Source organism: Schistocerca cancellata, chromosome 4 (assembly GCF_023864275.1).
Source record: "Schistocerca cancellata isolate TAMUIC-IGC-003103 chromosome 4, iqSchCanc2.1, whole genome shotgun sequence".
Taxonomy (NCBI): Eukaryota; Metazoa; Arthropoda; class Insecta; order Orthoptera; family Acrididae; genus Schistocerca; species Schistocerca cancellata.
Genome location: NC_064629.1, coordinates 778010177 through 778036346, shown reverse-complemented (window position 1 = coordinate 778036346; position 26170 = coordinate 778010177). Strand labels below are relative to the sequence as shown.

Below are 26170 nucleotides of genomic sequence, written 5' to 3'. Positions count from 1 at the left end.
ATTTTATTTGGCAACCAGTTTCAGCGTATTACTACGCCATCTTCAGGCCTCTGACCGACGTGTAGGAAGATTCTACCTCGGTTGTGATCAAAACAGTGGCCAGCAAATACTGGTATTAGTAGATTTTTGCTTTAGCGATCACTTCAACTATCATCTACCGACTGTCGGCAGTTGATGGTTGAAATCATGACTATAGCAAAAATCTATTAATACCAGTATTTGCTGGCCACTGTTTTGATCACAATCAAGGTAGAACCTTCCTACATGTCGGTCAGGGGCCTAAAGATGGCGTAGTAAAACGCTGAAACTGGTTGCCAAATAAGATAAGGCTGGAAACTAGACGGCTGAAATGTGTTTAATTTGATATCCTATTAGAAATTATGACGGCCCAGTGTTAAGATGCTAGAATTGTACACTGCCTGACAGAAAAAAAGGAAAGCGTCCAGAAGGGGAGATGGAAACAAAATGCAACTTCACAGACAGTGTGTGTAGATGATAGTAATTGCAGTGATTACAAAATCGATTCAAACTGACTAAGAAATAGGCAGATGGAGACCTCTTATCAGTATGACGTTGCAGCCATTCTGGCGTGGATGCATGCACTGATACGGTTGGGAAGGGTGCAGGGAATAGCAATTGAATATCAAGGTAGAAAAGTGTAATGTGCTGCGAATACATAGAAAGAAAGATTCCTTATCATTTAGTTACAATATAGCAGGTCAGCAACTGGAAGCAGTTAATTCCATAAATTATCTGGGAGTACGCATTAGGAGTGATTTAAAATGGAATGATCATATAAAGTTGATCGTCGGTAAAGCAGATGCAAGACTGAGATTCATTGGAAGAATCCTAAGGAAATGTAATCCGAAAACAAAGGAAGTAGGTTACAGTACGCTTGTTCGCCCACTGCTTGAATACTGCTCAGCAGTGTGGGATCCGTACCAGATAGGGTTGATAGAAGAGAGAGAGAAGATCCAACGGAGAGCAGCGCGCTTCGTTACAGGATCATTTAGTAGTCGCGAAAGCGTTAAGAAGATGATAGATAAACTCCAGTGGAAGACTCTGCAGGAGAGACGCTCAGTAGCTCGGTACTGGCTTTTGTTGAAGTTTCGAGAACATACCTTCACCGAGGAGTCAAGCAGTATATTGCTCCCTCCTACGTATATCTCGCGAAGAGACCATGGGGATAAAATCAGAGAGATTAGAGCCCACACAGAGGCATACCGACAATCTTTCTTTCGACGAACAATACGAGACTGGAATAGTAGGGAGAACCGATAGAGGTACCCAAGGTACGCTCCGCCACACACCATCAGGTGGCTTGCGGAGTATGAATGTAGATGTAGATGTAGATAAGGCCGTTGTATTCTCTCTTGATGCAAGCCGACCCCCAGCTGTTTTAACTGGTCCTCGATGTCCTGTACACTTGCATTGGGATGGAGTTATAACGGTGCAGTTGGTGACTGGCTTCTGCATCGTCAGCTACAATGGACTTCCTAGTTGGTCGGTTATGGTCGGTGGTTCTCTGCTAGAAGAGGATGCAGTTGTAGCAGAAAGAGGTTACGATAACTTGTTCATTGCTGTTTGTTTACAATGATGAGACTTGGAAACTGCAAGTGACGATGGCGGGCAAGGTGAATACTCGAACGCTGGCCGGTGTGGCCGAGCGCTTCTAGGCATGGTTCAGTCTGGAACCGCGCGACCGCAACGATCGCAGGTTCGAATCCTGCCTTGGGCATGGATGTGTGTGGTGTCCTTAGGTTAGTTAGGTTTAAGTAGTTCTAAATTCTAGGGGACTGATGACCTTAGATGTTAAGTCCCATAGTGCTCAGAGCCATTTTGAATACTCGAACACCGCGTCCCCCGGTACGTCAGCCTCTGGCTGCTGACCATACGCACTCTGCTGGTGCGAGAGGCCCATATTGCCCGCTCGGAGTATGGAGGCCAGGCGGTGGTAGCTGTGTTTACGTCCGGTTACGTCACGCTCCAAAGCCCTAGAGCGAAGAAGTCATCCGTTGACACCACGGCTGAGACGGGTATGGCCAAGCGCTCGAATCGTACTCCCTAAACGGCGGTGAAGTGCTGAGCTGCTCGAGCGTCCAGGTGCTCAGGCGACGGGCGGAGGATTCGTGACTCCATCGGCACGGCTCCGGCCGACGCAGACTGGACGTCACATAACTGCACCAGCTGTTCGACGATAACGAACTTGTTTCGTTAGGTTTAAATGCTGCTGCTGCTTGCTGATTTAATGATAGTACCTGTGTTTCTATGTCAAACCGAACAATTTGGAACAGACGCAACGACCAACTGGTCTGGGCATTGGTATGCGAAAGCCTGATGATACAGAGGGCGGTTGCTTCCGCTGATTATGCAATTCAATGATCAGCACTGACCGGTTTTAGCTGTGGCCTGTTTACAGCTCTCAGGTCTATCTTCTGCTCCAGGTTCTGCTATTGTTTTATTCTCTTATACCGGCAAGTCCCCCCTCCTAAGAAAATAAATCCGCTCATGGATTTCTGTTGAATAGTTTACTGTAACGTAGGCACTAATTAATTTAAAAGTCTTTACAGTTTCCATTTTCAACTTCACTCGTGTTGACAATGGGTTCTACACTATTTATATTTCTTTTCCAAACAAACTAAAGTTGGAGTCACGAACGATGGCTGTCGTGTTTTGGCTTGTTGTCTGACAGCCAATGAGCTGTCAGTAGTGTTTTGAGCACTGCTATGTGAACGCCGTAGCCGGTATGAGCATCAGACACGAACGCAGGGAGTTGTTCAGTGAATTCATATTCCATTTTCCGTGATTTGGCATCACCGATGACGGTGGCAAGTGAAAAATTCTACATAAATAACCGAAAGATATAATTTGTAGGATTCTAGCTTCCTTAAAGCGCAGAGCAGGTGTATGCGCGTATCACAACTGTTGCTTGGAACCGGCAACAGTGCAGTCCCCGTCAGTGCCTCGACCTATGAGAACGGTCATTGAGAGGTTTTGCTCTGTCCTTTGTTAGATTGTTTCTCACTGGTGCCGTTCTGACTGGTTGGAGGTTGGCAGGAATGGGATTTGGGCTACCATTCACTTGAACTGGTAGTAAGCAGTACTTATTACTGCAAAAATTATGCAAGTAGCTGAGATTGAAGTTCCAGTAGTTACGAGTTGGGATGATGTTCAGTACTGTACTTTGCCACGTGGTCTAGAAGGTGCTCCATTGAAATGCGGCCATTTTGCGCCGATAATATTTGATCTAGGGAGGCTAGCAGAGTCGGGTCTAACGCGTTATCTAAGTAGGTCAGGTTTTCCACAGGTAGAGTTTCAAGAGGTAGTTCGCTTAGGTTAATCAGTGTGTGGGAGATGTTCAAGGTGATAGTTCCAGTTACAGTGAAGAGCAATTGGGTGCGTGGTCCAGGGATATCACATCGGATGCCATTGACAAATAACCCTTAATCCTGCAGCTCTATGCGCTATGCGACATCGTTTCGTCCTTGCTGGAAAAAAGTAATAATAATAACTACTGGATATGCTACAGAGAATAACCAATGCAAACTTATTCTTTGGATGAATTCTGTTGTTAAGTTATTATTCTTGTTTGTGGCTTAAGTGCGTAGTGATGAGTAAGGATAACTGTGGAAGATAGAGGAGGCAGTGCATCTATAATTCCCTTAAAAAAAAAACGAATGTGACTTGTTTGAACAACTGTGTCACGAGTTGGAAGTCATAATTTGATATTGAAAGGTGAGGTCATTTCGATCACTTGAAATCGTTGCTGATAAAGCGTCACAAACATTTTTACTTTCCCCTAGTACGTAGGGGTTGGTCATCATAATCCACTGCTTTCTTATTAGGAGTTCTTTCTTGGCATTTCAAAGTTTTAATGTTCATCTTTTTCACCTCACTGGCAATATATCCTTTTCTGGCAGGAGGGGGGGGGGGGGCGGGGAGGGGAGGGGAGAAGGGTAGGACAATTACAAAGTTCAAATGGAGAAGACTTCTTTTTTGAAGTAATTGTAATGTTAATGTAGTATCTTAACATTTTTGCAGTCGTTCAATGGACTCTCTGCTTTAGATTGTTTGTCAGTGGGTGTAATGCACCAATCATAAGTTTCTTAATGTGCAATACCCAGCACAATCCCTTTGTTAAATCGCACATACATGCTAAGTCCTGTGCTGGTAGAGGTGCAATGAGAACACAGCGAAGATAAACAATGTAGAACAGTTTCACTGAGAAGCACATAAACCAAAGTACTACTCCTTTGAAGAAAAGTAAGTCACTACTATAGTTGAGCTCGCCCGTCTAGCCGTGCGGTCTAACGCGCTGCTTCCCGAGCGGGAAGGTGTGCCGGTCCCTGGCATGAGTCCGCCAGGCGGAATAGTGTCGCGGTCCGGTGAGCCACCCAGCCTGTGGATGGTTTTTAAGGCGGTTTTCCATCTATCTCGGCAAATGCGGGTTGGTTCCCCTTATTCCGCCTCAGTTACACTATGTCGGCGATTGCTGCGCGAACACTGTCCCCACATATGCGTACACCATCATTACTCTACCACACAGACATTTGGGGTTACTCTCATCTGGTATCAAACTTTCCCGGGGGTAGGAGGGGGGGGAAGATGAGTGGGGGGGGGGGGAGTCCACTGGGGGCCGAACCACACAATAACCCTGGGTTTGGTTCGGTGTGGGGTGGTGGAATGCTGTGGCCTGTTGTGAGGTTGTGAACCACTGAGGGCTATGGCAGGACGAAGTCTCCCTGTCGTTTCTAGGTCTTTGGTTTAATACACAATACACACACTACAATAGCTTGCGGAAATTCGTGATGGGCACCAAATTTATATGAGCCTGAACTTTGACTGTTTTATCATTATGGCCTTCAGTCTAAGTTTAATATTCATTAGGAAGTAGAACAAAATAATGGATGGAGGTCAATGGCTGATACCAAATTCCCTGTCATCTGCGACACAGAGACCACATCTTGATTATGGTCAAGGCAGACACTGGTGGCTCCCACAGTCAGCAGTCGCTGGCATGGCATTTCGTCATACATAGCAAAGGTTCGTATTGAGATTTTGGTGGAAGCACTGTGGGTGCAGTCAATGCCAGGCCAAGAGATCTACAGAAGGTCACTTGCATAAACTTTTTGCGGCCTTAAATACCCAGGACACACAGAAATAGTAGACGAACTATTTGTGATCACGTGGACTGCAGAGGCATAACAGGTTCAGAAGGCCAGTTACCTCTGGCAGCACTCGCTGTGCCACCTGCTGGCCTAGGGAACCTGCATGATTGAAGATCTGTCATCTACTGATGTAATCCCTTTCAGGTTAGGCCGCTGGTACACCGCTGCTGAGAGAAGGGTTACCAATCTGTTGGGTGTACACACCAAACACAGCTTCCCTCCTCTCCTAGTAGGGTGAGAGGGTGTGGCACATCTCGATGTCCAACGAACATGGTTCCTCGTAACTGGCTGCCCGTGAAACTGGTGAGCCCAGTGGGCTAAAGTCAGTGTCTATAGAGGCTGGTGTCTCGACCAGCGATGGGCTGATCTTCCTAGAGACCAGAGAATGCGTACCCTGTGGGTGCTGTGGTTGTGCTGTGTTGTCAAATGTTCTCCGATGGGGCATGTCCGACTCTAAAACAAAAATTCGTGACAATCCACTGCTAGGAGGCGTCGCTGCTTCCTGTGGGCACACCTGGTTGACATGCTTGCGACAAATGGATGATCCTTCATGTAGTCATACTTCCACCATGGCCTGTTGCAGTAAATGGATGACTACAGTCAGGGCCCATTGGCGGCGATTTTTGGAGAAAACTAAAACTAACGTCACCTTTGACGGAATAATAGCTGCATTGAGACTGTGGAAGGCGAGACGGAGTTCTTGCAGGATAAAAAGCTCGGACTCAGGTTGCCATCCATGAAGTTTCCTGGTGGATTTGATGCTGTCCAGAGGGGTGGACAAAAATAGAGCGAGGGCTTATTCTAAATCATGATGGTGGTGCAACTTTTCTAACTGAGACTTGAATATGTGGACAAAACATTCTGCTAATCCATCCAGTAGAAGGTATGAACTGAGGCCCATTGTTGGTAACCATGATTTCCCAGAGTCCTTCTATGGAGATCAGTGGCAGAGCCTGGATAGTCTGTGCTGAGTATGTTCATGGCATCTGAGAAACGTAGGGGAATCTGTTTCCCATATAAACCATAATAAATCATGTATAGCTAAGGCAGGGGCCTGCAAAGTCTAAATGGAGTCACAACGAAGGTGCTGAAGCATATGAACAAGGGAAGTATCTGTGAGTAACCACTGCCTGTTTGCTTTGGTGGGTCTCACATACCACCACCATGTTGGCAATGTGTGTATCAGTCCATCACCAATACACACGTTGATTGGGCAGCCTCTTCATGAACACAACTGCGCAGTGGCCCAGATGTAGGAGAGACAGGATGTGGTGTTGCGATACAGATGGAATCATGACGCGAATGTGGCGATTTTCTCTATGTAACTAGAGGACTGCATTGAGGGTGGAGGGTGGCACCTGTACCAGAATGCATATATGTCTGGATAATCTGTTTCTGATCTGTTGGCCACCTTCAGTGCACCAGATGGAACATTTCCCAGATAACTGGGTCCTCCGAGGAGTGGTAGGCGATGTTCTTTGCATCCAGGGGAAGGGTAGCTACAGCTTCTTCAGCTTCTGTGTCCATTTGTCAACAGACCTCTGGTCCCGAATTGAAGGTCCGCAGCTCGTGGTCGTACGGTAGCGTTCTCGCTTCCCGCGCCCGGGTTCCCGGGTTCGATTCCCGGCGGGGTCAGGGATTTTCTCTGCCTCGTGATGACTGGGTGTTGTGTGATGTCCGTAGGTTAGTTAGGTTTAAGTAGTTCTAAGTTCTAGGGGACTGATGACCTTAACTGTTAAGTCCCATAGTGCTCAGAGCCATTTGAACCATTTGAACCCGAATTGAATTGCATGTCCTGTCCCAATGGTAACCAGGAAAGAATGCTGAGCAGTGGAGCAATATCTGACATATGAATAGCCAGACAGAAACAGTGTCCACCTCCAAAGGTAACACGCCAATTTGTTCTGAATGTTTGAGTCTTCCTTGAATAATGGTAAAAGAGGTTTACGGTCAGTCGAGTGACATTAAACATTGGTAGTACACATAAGCATGGTATTTCTTGAGTGTAAACACAATAGCTAGGGCCTCCTTTTTTATCTGGCTGTAGTTGCATTGTGCCTGTGTCGGAGTTTTGAGTGTGAATGCAATAGCAAGTTGCACACCATCTACTTCATGAGATAACACCGCACACAAGCTGTAAACAGAGCCATCATCTGCTAAAATTAATGGTTTTGCTGGGTCGTTGGCCATAAGGTATATTGGATGGAACAGGGCTTCCTTGAGATCTCGAAGGGTGAGAGTCCAATCCCACTTCACACTTTTGCATAGCAAATGATGAAGTGGTTCTGCTATGGCAGTGGTATGTGGGATGAACTTTTGATAATAATTAAGTTGACCAAGCACACATAGCAGTTGCTTAATGCCATATGAGACTAGAAGTTGCTGAGCAGCTTGAATATATTGTGGTGTGGGTTGTATTCCTGAAGCACTGAGAACATGACCAAGATATTCCCAACGGACAAACGAATGGCATTTCATTATGTTCCACTTTAGACTGGCTTGTTGGACAACAGAAAAATGGCTACCCGTGACTAGAATGTTGTCCAGACAGTTCGCTGTCCAAAGTACAACCCATGTCAACTGTTGCAAGTACTGTCGAAAAATAGCTCGAGCAGTGGAAATACCATAAGGAAGCCTGTTACAGTGAAATAGTCCAAATGAAATGTTAATGATCATAATGCTCCGTGACGCTTCGTCCAGAGGGAGCTGAAGGTAAGCATACTGCAAATCAATCTCGGCCAAAATCTTGTCACCCGTGAATCGCAGCATAATGTCTATTTTTGGAATCGGGTGGGCATCGATGATAGACTGTGCATTAACTGTGGCCTTCAAGTCACTGAAAATTCGAAATGACCCATTTGGCTTTTCCACAAACGCCTTCCTGTTTGAGGTGCTATAGTTCCGACTGTAGTTGATTTCTAAGAGAGAATGCAACATTTCGTGCTCTGAAGGAACGGGGAGTGGATGTTGGAAGAAGGATGACATGAGCCTCAAAATTAGTGACGCCAGAGGCAGGCTGTGAAAAAGCTAACTTGTATTTGGAGCATAGGTCGTATAAGTAGAAGCTAGCCCCCAATGGCTGAATGCTGTTGGTAGAGCCATGTACTTCCAAGCCCAAGTCATTAAAAAGTTCCAAACGAAGGATGTTCGTGGCTCCTACAGTGTTTACGATTAAGATGTGTGCCATGATTTCAGTAAAATGATACTGAATACGAGCCATGAAGTTTCCTTTCACTTCATCAGTATCATTGCTGTAGATATGCAGGTGTCTGGAGAATTCCTGTCGTGGAAGTGAGCACAGATGGCAATAAGTCTCCCAAATAACAAGAATTGTGAAAGAACCCATATCAACCTGGAACTCCACTGGGACTGTGCTGACTTCCACCACAAGCATTAATAATCTATCAGACACACATCAAAAAAAGTTTTGCATCACCTCATTTCCCAGAGTTCCGGAACCAGTACAGAAAATTGGAATAGCGATCAACATAAACATCATTTCCGCCCTTTTTATTGCCCATGAAAACCACACATTGCATGTTGTATCACCATACAGCGAGACCTTCGGAGGTGGTGGTCCAGATTGCTGTACACACCGGTAGACCTAATACCCAGTAGCACGTCCTCTTGCATTGATGCATGCCTGTATTCGTCGTGGCATGCTATCCACATGTTCACCAAGGCACTGTTGGTCCAGATTGTCCCACTCCTCAACGGCGCTTCGCCGTAGATCCCTCAGAGTGGCTGGTGGGTTACGTCGTCCATAAACAGCCCTTTTCAATCTGTCCCAGGCATGTTCGACAGGGTTCATTTCTGGAGAACATACTGGCCACTCTAGTCGAGCGACGTAGTTATCCTGAAGGAAGTCATTCACAAGATGTGCACGATGGGGGCTCGAACTGTCGTCCATGGAGACGTATGCCTCGTCAATATGCTGCCGATAAGGTTGCACTATCGGTCGGAGGATGGCATTCACGTATCTTACAGCCGTTACGGTGCCTTCCATGACCACCAGCGGCGTACGTCGGCCCCACATAATGCCACGCCAAAACAGCAGGGAACCTCCACCTTGCTGCACTCGCTGGACAGTGTGTCTAAGGCGACTGATGACCTCAGAAGTTAAGTCGCATAGTGCTCAGAACCATTTGAACCATTTTTTTATGTCTAAGGCGTTCAGCTTGACTGGGTTGCCTCGAAACTCTTCTCCGACGATTGTCTGGTTCAAGGCATATGCGACACTCATCGGTGAAGAGAACGTGATGCCAATTCTGAACGGTCCATTCGGCATGTTGTTGGGCCCATCTGTACCGCGCTGCAGGATGTCGTGGTTCCAAAGATGGACCTCGCCATAGACGTCGGGAGTGAAGTTGCGTATCATGCAGCCTATTGCCCACAGTTTGAGTCGTAACACGACGTCCTGTGACTGCCGAAAATCATTATTCAACATGGTGACGTCGCTGTCAGGGTTCCTCCGAGCCATAATCCACTGCAGTAGTAGCCCTTGGGCGGCCTGAGCGAGGCACGTCATCGGCAGTTCCTGTCTCTCTGTATCTCCTCCATGTCCAAGCAACATCGCTTTGGCTCACTCCGAGACACGTGAACTCTTCACTTGTTAAGAGCCCTTCCCAGCACAAAGTAACAATGCGGACGCGATCGAACCTCGGTATTGACCGTCTAAGCATGGTTGAACTACAGACAACACGAGCCGTGTACCTCCTTCCTGGTGGAATAGCTGGAACATATCGGATGTCGGATCCCCTCCGTCTAATAGGTGCTGCTCATGCATGGTTGTGTACATCTTTGGGTGGGTTTAGTGACATCTCTAAACTGTGAAAAGGACTGTGTTTGTGGTACAATATTCACAGTCAACGTCTGTCTTCATGAGTTCTGGGAACCGGGGTGATGCAATTTTTTTTTTTTTTAATCTGTGGGTGTGGGAGCACTGTGTGGATGTGTAAAACATCTGGATCATGGGCATCAGGCAGGGGTAGGGGGCCCATCAGGGCGTAATTTAAGATTAGCAAACTTCCATCTTGTGTCCTTTCTTACCTCAGGGAGAACATTTAACTCGGCAATAATAACTCTGTTCCCATGGACGAGTAATAAAACAGTTGCTGAATGAGGGTAACCACTGCAGGCAATACAAATTGGTTGAGGGCTTGCCAGCCACAGGCAAATCAGAATGCTGTGAAGGCAGTGGCTTGTGTTGGGGCCAGTGAGCTGGGCACGCAGAAAACACTTGCAAAGGATCGTGTAATGTTGCTGATGACCACAGAGACTGTTCAAAAGTCCTAATGATGGAAAGGCAAGTCTCTAACGTGGGATCCATGAGTTTGAGGAAGTCATTACAAAATCCTTCATCCAACGAATGTACAAGAATCATGTCTCTGACAAGGGAAGTTGCATAGGACTGATACATTGGGGTTAGTACACTGGAACCGACAGTCGCAGGATAAGCCCTGCAATGTCGCTATCCGTTCTCTGTAAAATTGTCCGCTGAGCTTGTGGCAGCCAAAAAAACTCATGGTGGGCCTCCGTAATGTGCATTTGACAATCGAAATATTTTAGCAAACAAATTTTTAAGTGATCGTGTGAGAGAACATGGGACACCACTTCAGGGTAGAGTTGCTGCAGCAAACAATGAATTTGCAGGCCTCCATATGCCAAGATGAATGCGTCCTACTGGACGTCATCTATGATACCATGGACCAAGAAATGTTGCTCTATTCTGGTCATGTCATTCGTCCAGAACTCGATCTTTCAGTCCAACATATAGAACAGCAGCAGCACCCCTCTCAATCCTTTCACTAGTGAATCGCTGTGGGACAGTTGGTTGGATGGATGTTTGGTTGGATGTGGTCATGGCTGCCACCTTCTCCACCATCATGTGCATGACTTACTCCACGTTCTGGAGTAGTAGCAAAACTTGGGTTGTAATATTCGAAGGATCAGACATGGTGGAGTAAGAAAACACTATCGTGGTCTTCACACCGGAGGAGTCACATGCACGCTATCGCTGTCTACCTGGGGCATTGAACACGTGTGAAAATATTGGTTTACTGAAAAATTCCTCGTAAGAATTAGCCAAGTCTTGTGACAGTTGAGCCACAGTGAGAACACAGCTCATGTAAACAATTTAGAACAGTTTTGCTGAAAATTACGTACACCAAAATACTACTCCTTTGGAGAAAAGTTAGCCACTAAAATAGTTTGTCGAATTTCGTGATGATCATTGAATTTACACAAGACCAAACGTAGGCTAAAGGCCATAATGGTGAAAGAGTCAAAAATTAATATTCACGAAGAAGTAGAACAAAATAACGTAGTGAATGTCGATGGCCAAAACCAAGATCCTGGTCATCTCTCACACAGAGCCCAAGTCCTGGTGCTGGTGAAGTGGTGACTCCCTCAATTGGCAGTGGCTGGTGTGGCATGCCGTCATACATAGCAAAAGCTCCAGTCGAGATTCTGACTGAACAATGGCAGATGCAGTCGGCGTCTGGCACAGAGCTCGACGGAAGATGCCTCGGAGTGATTTTGCACCAGCCTAAATACCCAGGCAGGCTGCATAGAGATACTAGAGGAACTACTTGCGATCTCATGGCCCATGGACACAGGCGCCGACTCCATGGGGCTTCAGGGAGTCCGAGCCACCTCAAAAATTCGTTTGGTTAAGAAAATTGTTAGTTATATTATGCTTTGTAAAATCACAAAATTATGTTGGTATTTTTTATTTTCTTTGTTTGACGATAGTTACCGTTTAAAATACATTCAGTAATGAGTTAAAACAAATAATTATTACGGTAGTAAGCAGGTTAACTGAAAACAAGTGGTGTGAATCGTGACAGTGTTACAGTGCTGCGGGCACACGTAATTTTTCCCGGTGCGCGAACCTTCGGGTAATGTCTGGCGCTGGCGGGCCAGCGCTGCGGCCACGGCGACATCAAAAGGACTGCAGCAGAAGCGCCTGGAACACTCCGCCTCGCGTCGCTTTGACGCTTAGAGCCATTAGTGCGCTGCGGCTATATAAAGCCCACCCTGCTGTCGCAGTCATTCAGTGTGGATAGTTTCATTCAGTGCATGCTGCACACATGTTTAGTGTTCCTACTTTAGTGTCTAGTGGACTATTTTACATGACAATATTTTATTCGTTTACTTTAGCCTCTTAGCGTACTGTGAATTAAGTTTGCAATGGATAAACTTGTTACCACAAAGGCGCGCTTGGAAGTTGATGATACTGTAAGTCAACCGCCAACAATTATTGTCATCAATTGCTTCGTCATCTTCAGACGAGGACCGTTCACAACCGAAACCTGGACAATCTGGTAAGGGAAGATCATTTCAGAACTCTTGTTTGATCAAATATACGTGGCTAGAATATGAGACATCTACTGAAAAAGCTTTTTGCAAAACCTACAAAGAGGCAGATGCTAAAAATCTGTTACAGTTTTCTTCAAAAAAGATGTATTTACTTCCGTAGGGTTTTCTAACTGGGAAAAGGCTTTGGAAAAATTCCGTCTTCGTGAAAATACGTTTACGCATATAGGTGTTCTGAAACTAAATTCTATCACTAACCGAAGTGTGGCCTCCCAGTTGAATGAACATTTAGGTGGTGATATGATGAAATGCCGTTTAGCTCTTGAGACAATTTTTACTACCGTGCAATTTCTATGCCGACAAGGACTAGAAATTAGAGGGCACGAAGATGTAAACTCAAATTTTTTTCAATTGTTGGAACTCCAAAAGAATGACATACCTGTCTTTAAAGACTGGTTAGGTCGTTTGGGGTATAAGTGCACGTCCCACGATATTCAAAACGAGATCATTGATCTACTAGGAAAGTCTGTGTTGAGAAAAGTATTGGCTTCAATCAAGAAGACTGAAGATTTTTCTATTACGGTTGACGAAACAAGTGAGTCCTCGATTCACGAACAAGTGTCATTTTGTATTCATACTGTCGATGATTCCTTAATCATCAACGAAGACTTTATTGGCTTATACGAGACCCCCGACACCGAATCACAAACTCTGTTAGGTATTTTAAAAGACGTTTTTGATCGTCTTGGTTTGACAGTGGATAACTTAAAAGAGCAGTGCTATAATGGTGCCTCGAATATGAGAGGTAAGTTCAAAGGACTAAAAAAGTTAGTTTTGGATATACAACAAAAAGCATGTTATGTGCACTGCACTGCTAACAGTTTAGACTTGACAGTTGTAGGCAGTCTCCGCCATCTTACATCTATGAGGGATATTATGGCTTTAGCCAAGGACTTAATAAACACCGTAATGGAATCCAACAAAAGGATGGGACTTTTCAGAAGCATACGCTGTGTGAGCGCCAACGACCAACCGGGTCTACGACCCCTTTGCCCGATTCGTGGACTATACGAGCTTCTAGTATCTTGAGAATATTGAAAACCTTTGAAGAACTTCTAGAGTTTTCTGAAACATTTTCTGCAGAGGACGAAACAGTGGCAGGTTACAACTGTGCAGGCTACCTTGAGTCAATGTTACAATTCAAGAATTTTCTTTTTACGTCTCTATCGCCATGCAATGAACCCAGTAGAGGATGTCAATGAAAAAATTCAATGTCCTCATCTAAGTGTTGCTGATCTGGAAAAAATATGAGGGTTTGATTTGTATGTTGAATGGAGGGTGTGATCGTTTTGAACACTTTTGGCAATTGTGTTTAAAAGAAAAACCTTCACAAGTTTATGATCCTCCGCTTCCTAGGCATCGAAATATACCAAAGAAGTATGAAAACAACGAGGCCAGCTCACTGCACACTTTCAAAACCCCAAAGGAATACTACAAAGCTATTTACGAGGGTTGAAATTTCAATAGTGGCAACTATTCATTCACAGCCGATAGAAAAGAGTTACATGTTTGCACCTGTTACTGTCCATCAAAGTAGTCACTAGCGTAGTGTACAACCCGTTGCCAGCGATGTGAAAGGCGTAGTATACCGTTAGCAGAGTCAGTTGTCATAAAATATAAATAATACATAATTATAAGCACGACACATAGATGGTTGAGTTACAGATTTGCATTGGATGTGACTTACGTCAAATATTTTAGGGCAATTAATCCGTAAAAAAACGCACCACATATTGTAACGAAAGCGTGAAAACGTCTGAAGATGAATCTTAATGATTCGAAACCGGTAACGCTACCTTTTGAATAAAAGAACTGAAAATAAATTTGCGGCTGGTTGCTGTCTCAACGTCATAAACAACTGAGTTTTTCAAAATGACCTAGACATTGAGGGACTGCGGTTACACTTGAATATGTTAGCCGATATCGCAAATAAAAATCAACTGGTCTTAAAAAACATGCGTGATGTAAGAAAGTACATTACACAAGAGCCTGCAGTTGGAGAAATTTTATGTGAAGTAGAGAAGTGCATTAAGCTTCTCCAAGTAGTTCCAATCACGAAAGCAACAGCAGATCGGTCATTTAGCACCCTTAGATGTCTGAAGTCATACCTCCGATCAACAATGGGACAGAAGTGAATGAACAACTTGGCTGTTCTTCATACACACAGAGATGTTTTGGATGCATTGGATATCCAACCAGTCACCAACGACTTCATATTCAGTAATCCGGTCGACATTTGCACCTTTTTAAAGACACTCTAGCCCTAATAATGGAATTTAGAGAAATATTAAAAATCTTTATAAAATAGGGAATTAAATACATACATAATGTTAAATTTTCCATTTCGAAATATTAGTACTAGTTTAGTACCGTATTACTATATTACTATAGTACTGTATTAGTTATTTTCAAATATTTAAATTTTTTAGGGTGTAAGACCCAATTAAAACCTGCTATTTACATACTTTTTGACTGAAAGTATTAGGCATTCTGTATTAACTTTATTAACTGTGTTAAAACGTTAACTTTGAGTTGTTGTTTTTATTTAATGATCCCTGAGCCTTATTCAAAGTAAGCTTAAATCAGCTATTTCACTTATTAATCAAAGTGCTATTACTGTGCGACAGCAATATTTTATGTTTTATTCTTTTAATGATAGTTTAGGATTTATTTAAACATAATTTCAGTCTTTTCAGGGCTATATATTCACTGCTCTGTAATAGTCTATAGCATGATTATTACAGTAAATTAAATTAGCTTTTTACGAAAATACCGTGCGTGTTTATGATTTGTTTCTTTTTTCAAAGCCAAAAAATGTGTCAGGCTTGTCGAGTCTCCAGGAGAGTCGAGTTATCGAGAGTCCAGTTTTCTGGGTTCTAATGTTGATCATATGACTCTAAAATGCTTTAAAAAAACTTTTTCATCTAAAATTTAGAAAATTTTCCGGGGCAAGACCCCCCAGTATGCCCCCCCCAATTTTTTAAGTCGGCGCCCCCCCCCCCCCCCCCTCCTGGAGGTCTGCGGGGTCCGAGTCCTGTGGCGGCGTTCACTCTACCTCCTGCTGGCTAGGCAGCATGCGTGATTGAAGCTGTCATCTGCTGATGTACCCTTTCGAAGTTAGGCCGCTGGTACACCATTGCTCTGAGAAGGGTTGCCACTCTGTAGAACATACAGCCCGTAAATAACACAAAAATCGTTCCTTGGCCATTATTACTGTTTTTGGTGTTCTGAACTTTAGTCTCAATTAGCTGACCATCCACCCAACATCTTGGGTGTTCTTTTTCACAGTAATAGTTTCCCGCCGCAAAACCAAAATGAAACGGGGCTCCATCCAGTTCTACTATACGTACGCTATTCCAAGTCAATGTTGGCGTGATGTGTAATCACGAAATCTAAACCGAGTAGGACTTCGTAGCCACTGCCACCTATGGGAAGAACTTCTACATTAACCCGAATGTTACATCCTCCCATTCGGATACTTATTACCATGAACCAAGTAAATCTACATTACCCCCTCCTACACCACTTAATGCTCAGCCTGGTGGGTTTAATTCTGCTTTACCAACTGTACTCTTCCATGCTACAGATACTTGAGATCCAGCTTCTAATAACAATTTACACAACGTTCATTAATAAGCGGTCACAATGCCCTCATAGTACTAGGGACGGAAAGTTGGCTGAAGCCAGATGTAAACAGTAATGATATTCTAAACTCAGATTGGAATGTATACCGCATAGACAGGCTGGACAGTGAATGGGGAGGCGTGTATATAGCGATAAAAAGTGCAATAGTATCGAAGGAAATTGACGGAGATCCGAAATGTGAAATAATTTGGGTGAAGGTCACTGTTAAACTAGGCTCAAACATGGTAACTGTATGTGTCTATAGGCCCCTGGATCAGCAGCTGTTGTGGCAGAACATCTGAAGGAAAATTTGGAAAATATTTCGAGTAGATTTCCCGACCATGTTATAGTTTTGGGTGGAGATTTTAATTTACCAGATATAGACTGGGAGACTCAAACGTTTGTAACGGATAGAAGGGACAAAGAATCAAGTGACATTTTTTTGAGTGCATTATTTGAAAACTACCTTCAGCAGTTAAACAGAGAACCGACTCGTGGCGATAACATATTAGACCTTCTGGTGACAAACAGACCCGAACTATTTGAAACAGTTAACGCAGAACAAGGAATCAGCGATCATAAAGCGGTTACAGCATCGGTGATTTCAACCGTAAATAGAAATATTAAAACAGGTAGGAATATTTTTCTGTTTAGCAAAAGTGACAAAAAGCAGATTTCAGAGTACTTGACGGCTCAACACAAAAGTTTTATCTAAATTACGGATGGTGTTGAGGATCAGTGGACAAAGTTCAAAACCATCGTGCAATATGCATTAGATGAGTATGTACCAAGCAAGATCGTAAGAGATGGAAAAGAGCAACCGTGGTACAACAACCGACTTAGAAAGCTGCTACGGAAGCAAAGGGTACTTCACAGCAAACGTAAACATAGCCAAAGCCTTGCAGACAAACAAAAATTACACGAAGCGAAATGTAGTGTGAGGAGGGCTATGCGAGAGGCGTTCAACGAATTCGAAAGCAAAGTTCTATGTACTGGCTTGGCAGAAAATCGTATGAAATTTTGGTCTTATGTCAAAGCGGTAGGTGGATCAAAACAAAATGACCAGACACTCTGTGACCAAAATGGTGCTGATGACAGACTATAGGCCGAAATACTAAACGTCTTTTTGCAAAGCTGTTTCACAGAGGAAGACTGCACTGTAGTTCCTTCTCTAGATTGTCGCACAGATGACAAAATGGTAGATATCGAAATAGGAGACAGAGGGATAGAAAAACAATTAAAATCGCTCAAAAGAGGAAAGGCCGCTGGACCTGATGGGATACCAGTTCGATTTTATACAGAGTACGCAAAGGAACTTGCCCCCCTTCTTGCAGCGGTGTACCGTAGGTCTCTAGAAGAGCGTAGCGTTCCAAAAGATTGGAAAAGGGCACATGTCATCCCCGTTTTCGAACAGATGTGCAGAACTATAGACCTATATCTCTAACGTCGATCAGTTGTAGAATTTTGGAACACGTATTATGTTCGTGTATAATGACTTTTCTGGAGACTAGAAATCTATTCTGTAGGAATCAGCATGAGTTTCGAAAAAGACGATCGTGCGAAACCTAGCTGGCGCTATTCGTCCACGAGACTCAGAGGGCCATAGACACGGGTTCCCAGGTAGATGCCGTGTTTGACTTTCGCAAGGCGTTCGATACAGTTGCCCACACTCGTTTAATGAACAAAGTAAGAGCATATGGATTATCAGACCAGTTGTGTGATTGGATCGAAGAGTTCCTAGACAACAGAACGCAGCATGTCATTCTCAATGGGGAGAAGTCTTTCGAAGTAAGAGTGATTTCAGGTGTGCCGTAGGGAAGTGTCGTAGGACCGTTGCTATTCACAATATACATAAATGACCTTGTGGATAACATCGGAAGTTCACTGAGGCTTTTTGCGGATGATGCTGTAGTATATCGAGAAGTAGTAACAATGGAAAATTGTACTGAAATGCAGGAGGATCTGCAGCGAATTGACGCATGGTGCAGGGAATGGCAATTGAATCTCAATGTAGACAAGTGTAATGTGCTGCGAATACACAGAAAGAAAGATCCTTTATCATTCAGCTACAATATAGGAGGTCAGCAACTGGAGTAGTTAATTCCATAAATTATCTGGGAGTACGCATTAGGAGTGATTTAAAATGGAATGACCATATAAAATTAATCGTCGGTAAAGCAGATGCCTGACTGAGATTCATTGGAAGAATCCTAAGGAAATGCAGTCCGAAAACAAAGGAAGTAGGTTACAGTACACTTGTTCGCCCACTGCTTGAATACTGCTCACCGGTATGGGATCCCTACCAGATAGGGTTGATAGAAGAGATAGAGAAGATCCAACGGAGAGCAGTTCGCTTCGTTACAGGATCATTTAGTAATCGCGAAAGCGTTACGGAGATGATAAACTCCAGTGGAAGACTCTGCAAGAGAGACGCTCAGTAGCTCGGTACAGGGTTTTGTTGAAGTTTCGAGAACATATCTTCACCGAGGAGTCAAGCAGTATATTGCTCCCTCCTACGTATATCTCGCGAAGAGACCATGAGGATAAAATCAGAGAGATTAGAGCCCACACAGAGGCATACTGACAATCTTTCTTCCCGCGAACAATACGAGACTGGAATAGAAGAACCGATAGTAGTACTCAAGGTACCCTCCGCCACACACCGTCTGGTGGCTTGCGGAGTATGGATGTAGATGTAGAAAAAAGTCTGCCACTAACTCCACAGAGAGACGCCCTGTGCTACGTATCTTTCTGTTTTGAGCGCTATATTGAATTTAACTGGCCACGTCCGTGTACAAATTTCTGGTGTAACACATTCCAATAAATTCCAATGAAAGAATGCTGGAGCGAGGCTTAGATCATGTTACATAATAATGGTACATAATGATATTTGCTCTTTCTTGAACACTGGTATTTCTGGTGTTTCCCAGTACGTTTTTCCGAACACAATTTTCGACATGGCATCTGCTTTATCTGAGATAATATGATTAGTGACTTGTCTCCTGCGAATCACTACGAGTTCATGAAAAACTTTTAAAACAACCTCCCTGTAGTCCTCCGCAAATACAAGTCCCATACAAAGAAACCGAAACTTCCATCATCAACAAATACTTTTAGTTCATTTGTTGATCAATGCGACTGCATCACTTGACGTAAAAATGCATATCTGCTCATTAGCGTTGCAATTCTCAGATTGGGTTCAAATGGCTCTAAGTACAATGGGACTTAACATCTGACGTCATCAGTCCCCTACACTTAAGAAACTACTTAAACCTAACTAACCTAAGGACATCACACATATCCATGCCCGAGGCAGGATTCGAACCTGCGACCGTAGCAGTAGTGCGGTTCCGGACTGAACCTAGAACCACTCGGCCACAGCGGCCGGCCCCAGATTGGGCACATGAACAATAATGTGGTTATTCAAAGGATACTGAATTTCTGAAAACATGCGAAGTGCTCAATTTCTATGTAACTCGTTGTCAATAGCTTTCTGCACTGCTGTTTCATCGAGAAGTCTTTCTTAAATATACAGAAGACTGTCGGATGATGGTCGATAAGTGTTCTTGTTTTCTCACAATCGATACTGAATCGCTGTGAGCGAAAACTGGTTGATCAGATGATTTATACTTGCGATATTCGATGCTAGTAATAGAATCGTTGATGGCAATTTTTTTCTCTTACAGTCAGTACAGTGTGTGACTAACCCTCTTCTTCTTCACTCACCGCATTGCCGAATGAGAGCTCACAGAGAACGAAGTTAAGATTTGCAGCACTGTGTATCCTAGTGATGATAGTATTTGTCGATTGTGAGGAGTCAACATACACTCCTGGAAATGGAAAAAGAACACATTGACACCGGTGTGTCAGACCCACCATACTTGCTCCGGACACTGCGAGAGGGCTGTACAAGCAATGATCACACGCACGGCACAGCGGACACACCAGGAACCGCGGTGTTGGCCGTCGAATGGCGCTAGCTACGCAGCATTTGTGCACCGCCGCCGTCAGTGTCAGCCAGTTTGCCGTGGCATACGGAGCTCCATCGCAGTCTTTAACACTGGTAGCATGCCGCGACAGCGTGGACGTGAACCGTATGTGCAGTTGACGGACTTTGAGCGAGGGCGTATAGTGGGCATGCGGGAGGCCGGGTGGACGTACCGCCGAATTGCTCAACACGTGGGGCGTGAGGTCTCCACAGTACATCGATGTTGTCGCCAGTGGTCGGCGGAAGGTGCACGTGCCCGTCGATCTGGGACCGGACCGCAGCGACGCACGGATGCACGCCAAGACCGTAGGATCCTACGCAGTGCCGTAGGGGACCGCACCGCCACTTCCCAGCAAATTAGGGACACTGTTGCTCCTGGGGTATCGGCGAGGACCATTCGCAACCGTCTCCATGAAGCTGGGCTACGGTCCCGCACACCGTTAGGCCGTCTTCCGCTCACGCCCCAACATCGTGCAGCCCGCCTCCAGTGGTGTCGCGACAGGCGTGAATGGAGGGACGAATGGAGACGTGTCGTCTTCAGCGATGAGAGTCGCTTCTGCCTTGGTGCCAATGATGGTCGTATGCGTGTTTGGCGCCGTGCAGGTGAGCGCCACAATCAGGACTGCATACGACCGAGGCACACAGGGCCAACACCCGGCATCATGGTGTGGGGAGCGACCTCCTACACTGGCCGTACACCACTGGTGATCGTCGAGGGGACACTGAATAGTGCACGGTACATCCAAACCGTCATCGAACCCATCGTTCTACCATTCCTAGACCGGCAAGGGAACTTGCTGTTCCAACAGGACAATGCACGTCCGCATGTATCCCGTGCCACCCAACGTGCTCTAGAAGGTGAAAGTCAACTACCCTGGCCAGCAAGATCTCCGGATCTGTCCCCCATTGAGCATGTTTGGGACTGGATGAAGCGTCGTCTCACGCGGTCTGCACGTCCAGCACGATCGCTGGTCCAACTGAGGCGCCAGGTGGAAATGGCATGGCAAGCTGTTCCACAGGACTACATCCAGCATCTCTACGATCGTCTCCATGGGAGAATAGCAGCCTGCATTGCTGCGAAAGGTGGATATACACTGTACTAGTGCCGACATTGTGCATGCTCTGTTGCCTGTGTCTATGTGCCTGTGGTTCTGTCAGTGTGATCATGTGATGTATCTGATCCCAGGAATGTGTCAATAAAGTTTCCCCTTCCTGGGACAATGAATTCACGGTGTTCTTATTTCAATTTCCAGGAGTGTATTTTTTAACCTAAAATATTTCCGTCTTGATCTTTAATTGAGATACTTAATTCTGAAACATGTCGTAGCACAACTGGCACGTAAATGGGCGAATTTGGTGATTCCACACTCTTATATCCAGGCGTTACTGCAGGCAAGACCTGATGTAACGTGTGTGCAGGAGCAGCATCGTGGAATGAACCTCCACAAATGTTTCAGTCAGTGTATAGGACGTTAACGTTTTGGATATTTACTGGAGGTTTTGCTGTCTTTAAGGTTTCGTTCTCAATTACTGTTTTCTCAAAACATAAAACTGACTCCATATTATTATCCAGCTTAAAATCAGCGTGTACTGCACTCCTCCTCTCGGAGAGTTCGAGAATTTTATTGTAACTGGTGTCTGTTTCAAACTGATTTCTATTTTTCTCCGCATTATCTTCGTAGTTATTCCTGGTACTGTATAACTCTGTTTCCCTCAACAGGGTGTAAATAATGCCACGGAGTTAGTAATTTCAATATTTTAAAACACCTCCGGTAGAGCACTTTCCCGCGAAAGGCAAAGGTCCCGAGTTCGAGTCTCGGTCGGGCACACAGTTTTAATCTGCCAGGAAGTTTCATATCAGCGCACACTCCGCTGCAGAGTGAAAATCTCATTCTGGAAACATCCCGCAGGCTGTGGCTAAGCCATGTCTCCGCAATATCCTTTCTTTCAGGAGTGCTAGTTCTGCAAGGTTCGCAGGAGAGCTTCTGTAAAGTTTGGAAGGTAGGAGACGAGGTACTGGCAGAAGTAAAGCTGTGAGTACCGGACGTGAGTCGTGCTTCGGTAGCTCAGATGGTAGAGCACTTGCCCGCGAAAGGCAAAGGTCCCGAGTTCGAGTCTCGGTCGGGCACACAGTTTTAATCTGCCAGGAAGTTTCATATCCGCGCACACTCCGCTGCAGAGTGAAAATCTCATTCTGGAAACATCCCCCAGGCTGTGGCTAAGCCATGTCTCCGCAATATCCTTTCTTTCAGGAGTGCTAGTTCTGCAAGGTTCGCAGGAGAGCTTCTGTAAAGTTTGGAAGGTAGGAGACGAGGTACTGGCAGAAGTAAAGCTGTGAGTACCGGACGTGAGTCGTGCTTCGGTAGCTCAGATGGTAGAGCACTTGCCCGCGAAAGGCAAAGGTCCCGAGTTCGAGTCTCGGTCGGGCACACAGTTTTAATCTGCCAGGAAGTTTCATATCAGCGCACACTCCGCTGCAGAGTGAAAATCTCATTCTAGACCTAGATTTTGTTTGTTTGCTTTTATTCCTTGCCCTCTGTAGCATATTTTATTGATAATGCTTCATTACGACGAGAGTTTGCTCTTCCCGTAGTCAGTATGTAAGCTCAGGAGGTGGACAGTAACTCATGTGTACTTCAAATATGTATGAGCAGCTACTCTGAAAAACGCTGAAACTGGTAATGAGATTGCAAATGCAGATACGTATAAAATGTATACTACAGTTAACTAAAAATATTTCACCAAAAAATATGCATAACGGATTGTCCTGGTCAACAGACTTTTTTTTTCATTTTGAATACTATCTTTATGACTTCATGTTCTATAAAATGAAAATGTCCACAGCTACCTAGGTAGATATAAGAGCTGGCGTATTTTTAATTTCATTCAATACGATGACATGCTCTAATATCTTACGTGCTTAATGTGGAGAACTATCGAGCATTTATTCTTTCGTTTCCGTTCTTTACAAATAAATGCAGTACAGTGTTTGACCACGGCACATAATCTCTCAGACAAGCCGTACTGAGCGTGAGTGCAAACAAGATATAGGTATTATTATCTTCCCATATTTATTTCGATGTGTTAGTTCAGAAATGTGTTTGTGTCTGTGAGGTACGTACCATAAAGGTTTAATGTTTTCCTTTTTTTCCTTACAGAATATTCACGTATCGTTCCTGCGTACAGTGCCTCCATATTCACACCAAGCCGACGTATGGGTGGAACTGCTGAAGCATTTCAACTACAAAAAAGTTATTTTCATACACAGCTCTGATACTGACGGGCGAGCACTGCTTGGCCGTTTCCAGACAACATCGCAAAGCCTCGAAGATGATGTAGAAATTAAAGTGCAGGTGAGTCGCCACGACTGTTACACACCGCACAAAATATGAATATGATGGCGAACGCAGACATACTATGTAACCAGAAAAGGTATAGCTATAATATTCGAATTCTCTTCACGTACTCTCGGCAGAAATACTTGTGCGTTTATTAATCGAAGAATAATTAAAATTGTATTCAATAGAGATAACGAATGAAAAGCACTCGAGCGAGCAGCCGATTCGTCGTGGCAAACGCGCACAATATTTCGACAATACAGCGAATTATCATTAGGCACGCTGATGGCCTGATGGAGAGCCCACCGTGAGCCTGGCGGCGCCATCTCAATTCGTTGTTCGTGTTTGTCGCTCGCCTGTGAACTTTTCATTCGTGATATACTTTGAAACAAACTGAAAAATCGCAATAAGGAAACTGTTTCGAATTCTTGTAGTCACGAGAGTATGGTTTCACAGAGTATGGTTTAACACATTTTAGACGCATAGACAAGCGAATCACTAAGTAAATGTAAGAACAGTTGAAATACTTCCGCCTGCGAGAATGATTCTGAAATGATTTGTTTCATTAAATAAGGGAGTGTAGTCTTTAATCTATGTATTGGTTCACAATATTAATGCCTGTTACTTTCTGAATGCACCCGTAACTCAGTTTATTTTTGTTACTTTTCTGGTGTTTGTTTTGAATGATGAAAGAGGTAAGAAAATTTGTTGCTCCAACCTTGTGACGTATGATGATGGCAGTGATACCGCAATCTCTGGTTCCGACATCTCTGTTGTATCCCATATAGCAACTCTCCTGTTTCAGATAATACATAATTTGTCGTTAAAATTATTGATGAAAATATTTCCGTTCCATTGTGTAGGCTGCTACAGTAACTGGTTTCGAATTATTTCAGAAAAACAGATTTGGCTGCGAAGTTATTTAATATCAATAACGCGTTTCATCCTTTTGGGGCATCATCAGATTGTTTATAAAAACATGCCACCAATCAATTAGAAACAAACAGAGGAAGGCACATGGTCCTATCTTCTACTACTACACGGGCAAAATGAACTGAAACTAATAGAGAATTACGTAAAAGTAGCTAGATGAGTAACGTATCTGTCATAAAGCCATATAAAATGGAAAACTGAAGCAAAATAAACCACATAAAATGTAAAGTGAACATAGTTAAAAGAAAAGACACCGCCAGTATATCATTAAGAAGGTACAAGAAGAGGGCGGAAAAATTTCAACGACTATCGCATGTTACCTTGAGTACACCAGCTGACTCCGCTATAGCAGCACGCTTATAAAATAAACGCGATATGAGCCGCACACACCACAATGTGCATTTGGCGCGCATACAAATATTACTGTGACGGATGAAGATACGAACACCGCGTATATTGTGCCAAGAGCAGCCCAAGTGGCGCCCATGACAGGCATAAGGCATATTTACGAAATACAAAAACTAAGTAAAACTAGTGAATTAAGATGCATATATGCAAACCATTGCGATCACATGGAACCAAAAGTACAGTAAGGTATCACTATATACACTCCTGGAAATGGAAAAAAGAACACATTGACACCGGTGTGTCAGACCCACCATACTTGCTCCGGACACTGCGAGAGGGCTGTACAAGCAATGATCACACGCACGGCACAGCGGACACACCAGGAACCGCGGTGTTGGCCGTCGAATGGCGCTAGCTGCGCAGCATTTGTGCACCGCCGCCGTCAGTGTCAGCCAGTTTGCCGTGGCATACGGAGCTCCATCGCAGTCTTTAACACTGGTAGCATGCCGCGACAGCGTGGACGTGAACCGTATGTGCAGTTGACGGACTTTGAGCGAGGGCGTATAGTGGGCATGCGGGAGGCCGGGTGGACGTACCGCCGAATTGCTCAACACGTGGGGCGTGAGGTCTCCACAGTACATCGATGTTGTCGCCAGTGGTCGGCGGAAGGTGCACGTGCCCGTCGACCTGGGACCGGACCGCAGCGACGCACGGATGCACGCCAATACCGTAGGATCCTACGCAGTGCCGTAGGGGACCGCACCGCCACTTCCCAGCAAATTAGGGACACTGTTGCTCCTGGGGTATCGGCGAGGACCATTCGCAGCCGTCTCCATGAAGCTGGGCTACGGTCCCGCACACCGTTAGGCCGTCTTCCGCTCACGCCCCAACATCGTGCAGCCCGCCTCCAGTAGTGTCGCGACAGGCGTGAATGGAGGGACGAATGGAGACGTGTCGTCTTCAGCGATGAGAGTCGCTTCTGCCTTGGTGCCAATGATGGTCGTATGCGTGTTTGGCGCCGTGCAGGTGAGCGCCACAATCAGGACTGCATACGACCGAGGCACACAGGGCCAACACCCGGCATCATGGTGTGGGGAGCGATCTCCTACACTGGCCGTACACCACTGGTGATCGTCTAGGGGACACTGAATAGTGCACGGTACATCCAAACCGTCATCGAACCCATCGTTCTACCATTCCTAGACCGGCAAGGGAACTTGCTGTTCCAACAGGACAATGCACGTCCGCATGTATCCCGTGCCACCTAACGTGCTCTAGAAGGTGTAAGTCAACTACCCTGGCCAGCAAGATCTCCGGATCTGTCCCCCATTGAGCATGTTTGGGACTGGATGAAGCGTCGTCTCACGCGGTCTGCACGTCCAGCACGAACGCTG

At 44.9% G+C, this 26170-nt stretch overlaps 1 protein-coding gene across 1 annotated transcript in view; it reads left to right on the top strand.

Annotated features, from left to right (window-relative positions):
- Positions 1-26170, top strand: part of LOC126184960 (glutamate [NMDA] receptor subunit 1) — a 513057-nt gene that overhangs the window by 167104 nt on the left and 319783 nt on the right. Inside the window, exon 5 of the mRNA XM_049927654.1 lies at positions 23316-23510. Within this exon, the coding sequence (XP_049783611.1) occupies positions 23316-23510 (195 nt within the window). The remainder of the gene's footprint in view (positions 1-23315; positions 23511-26170) is intronic.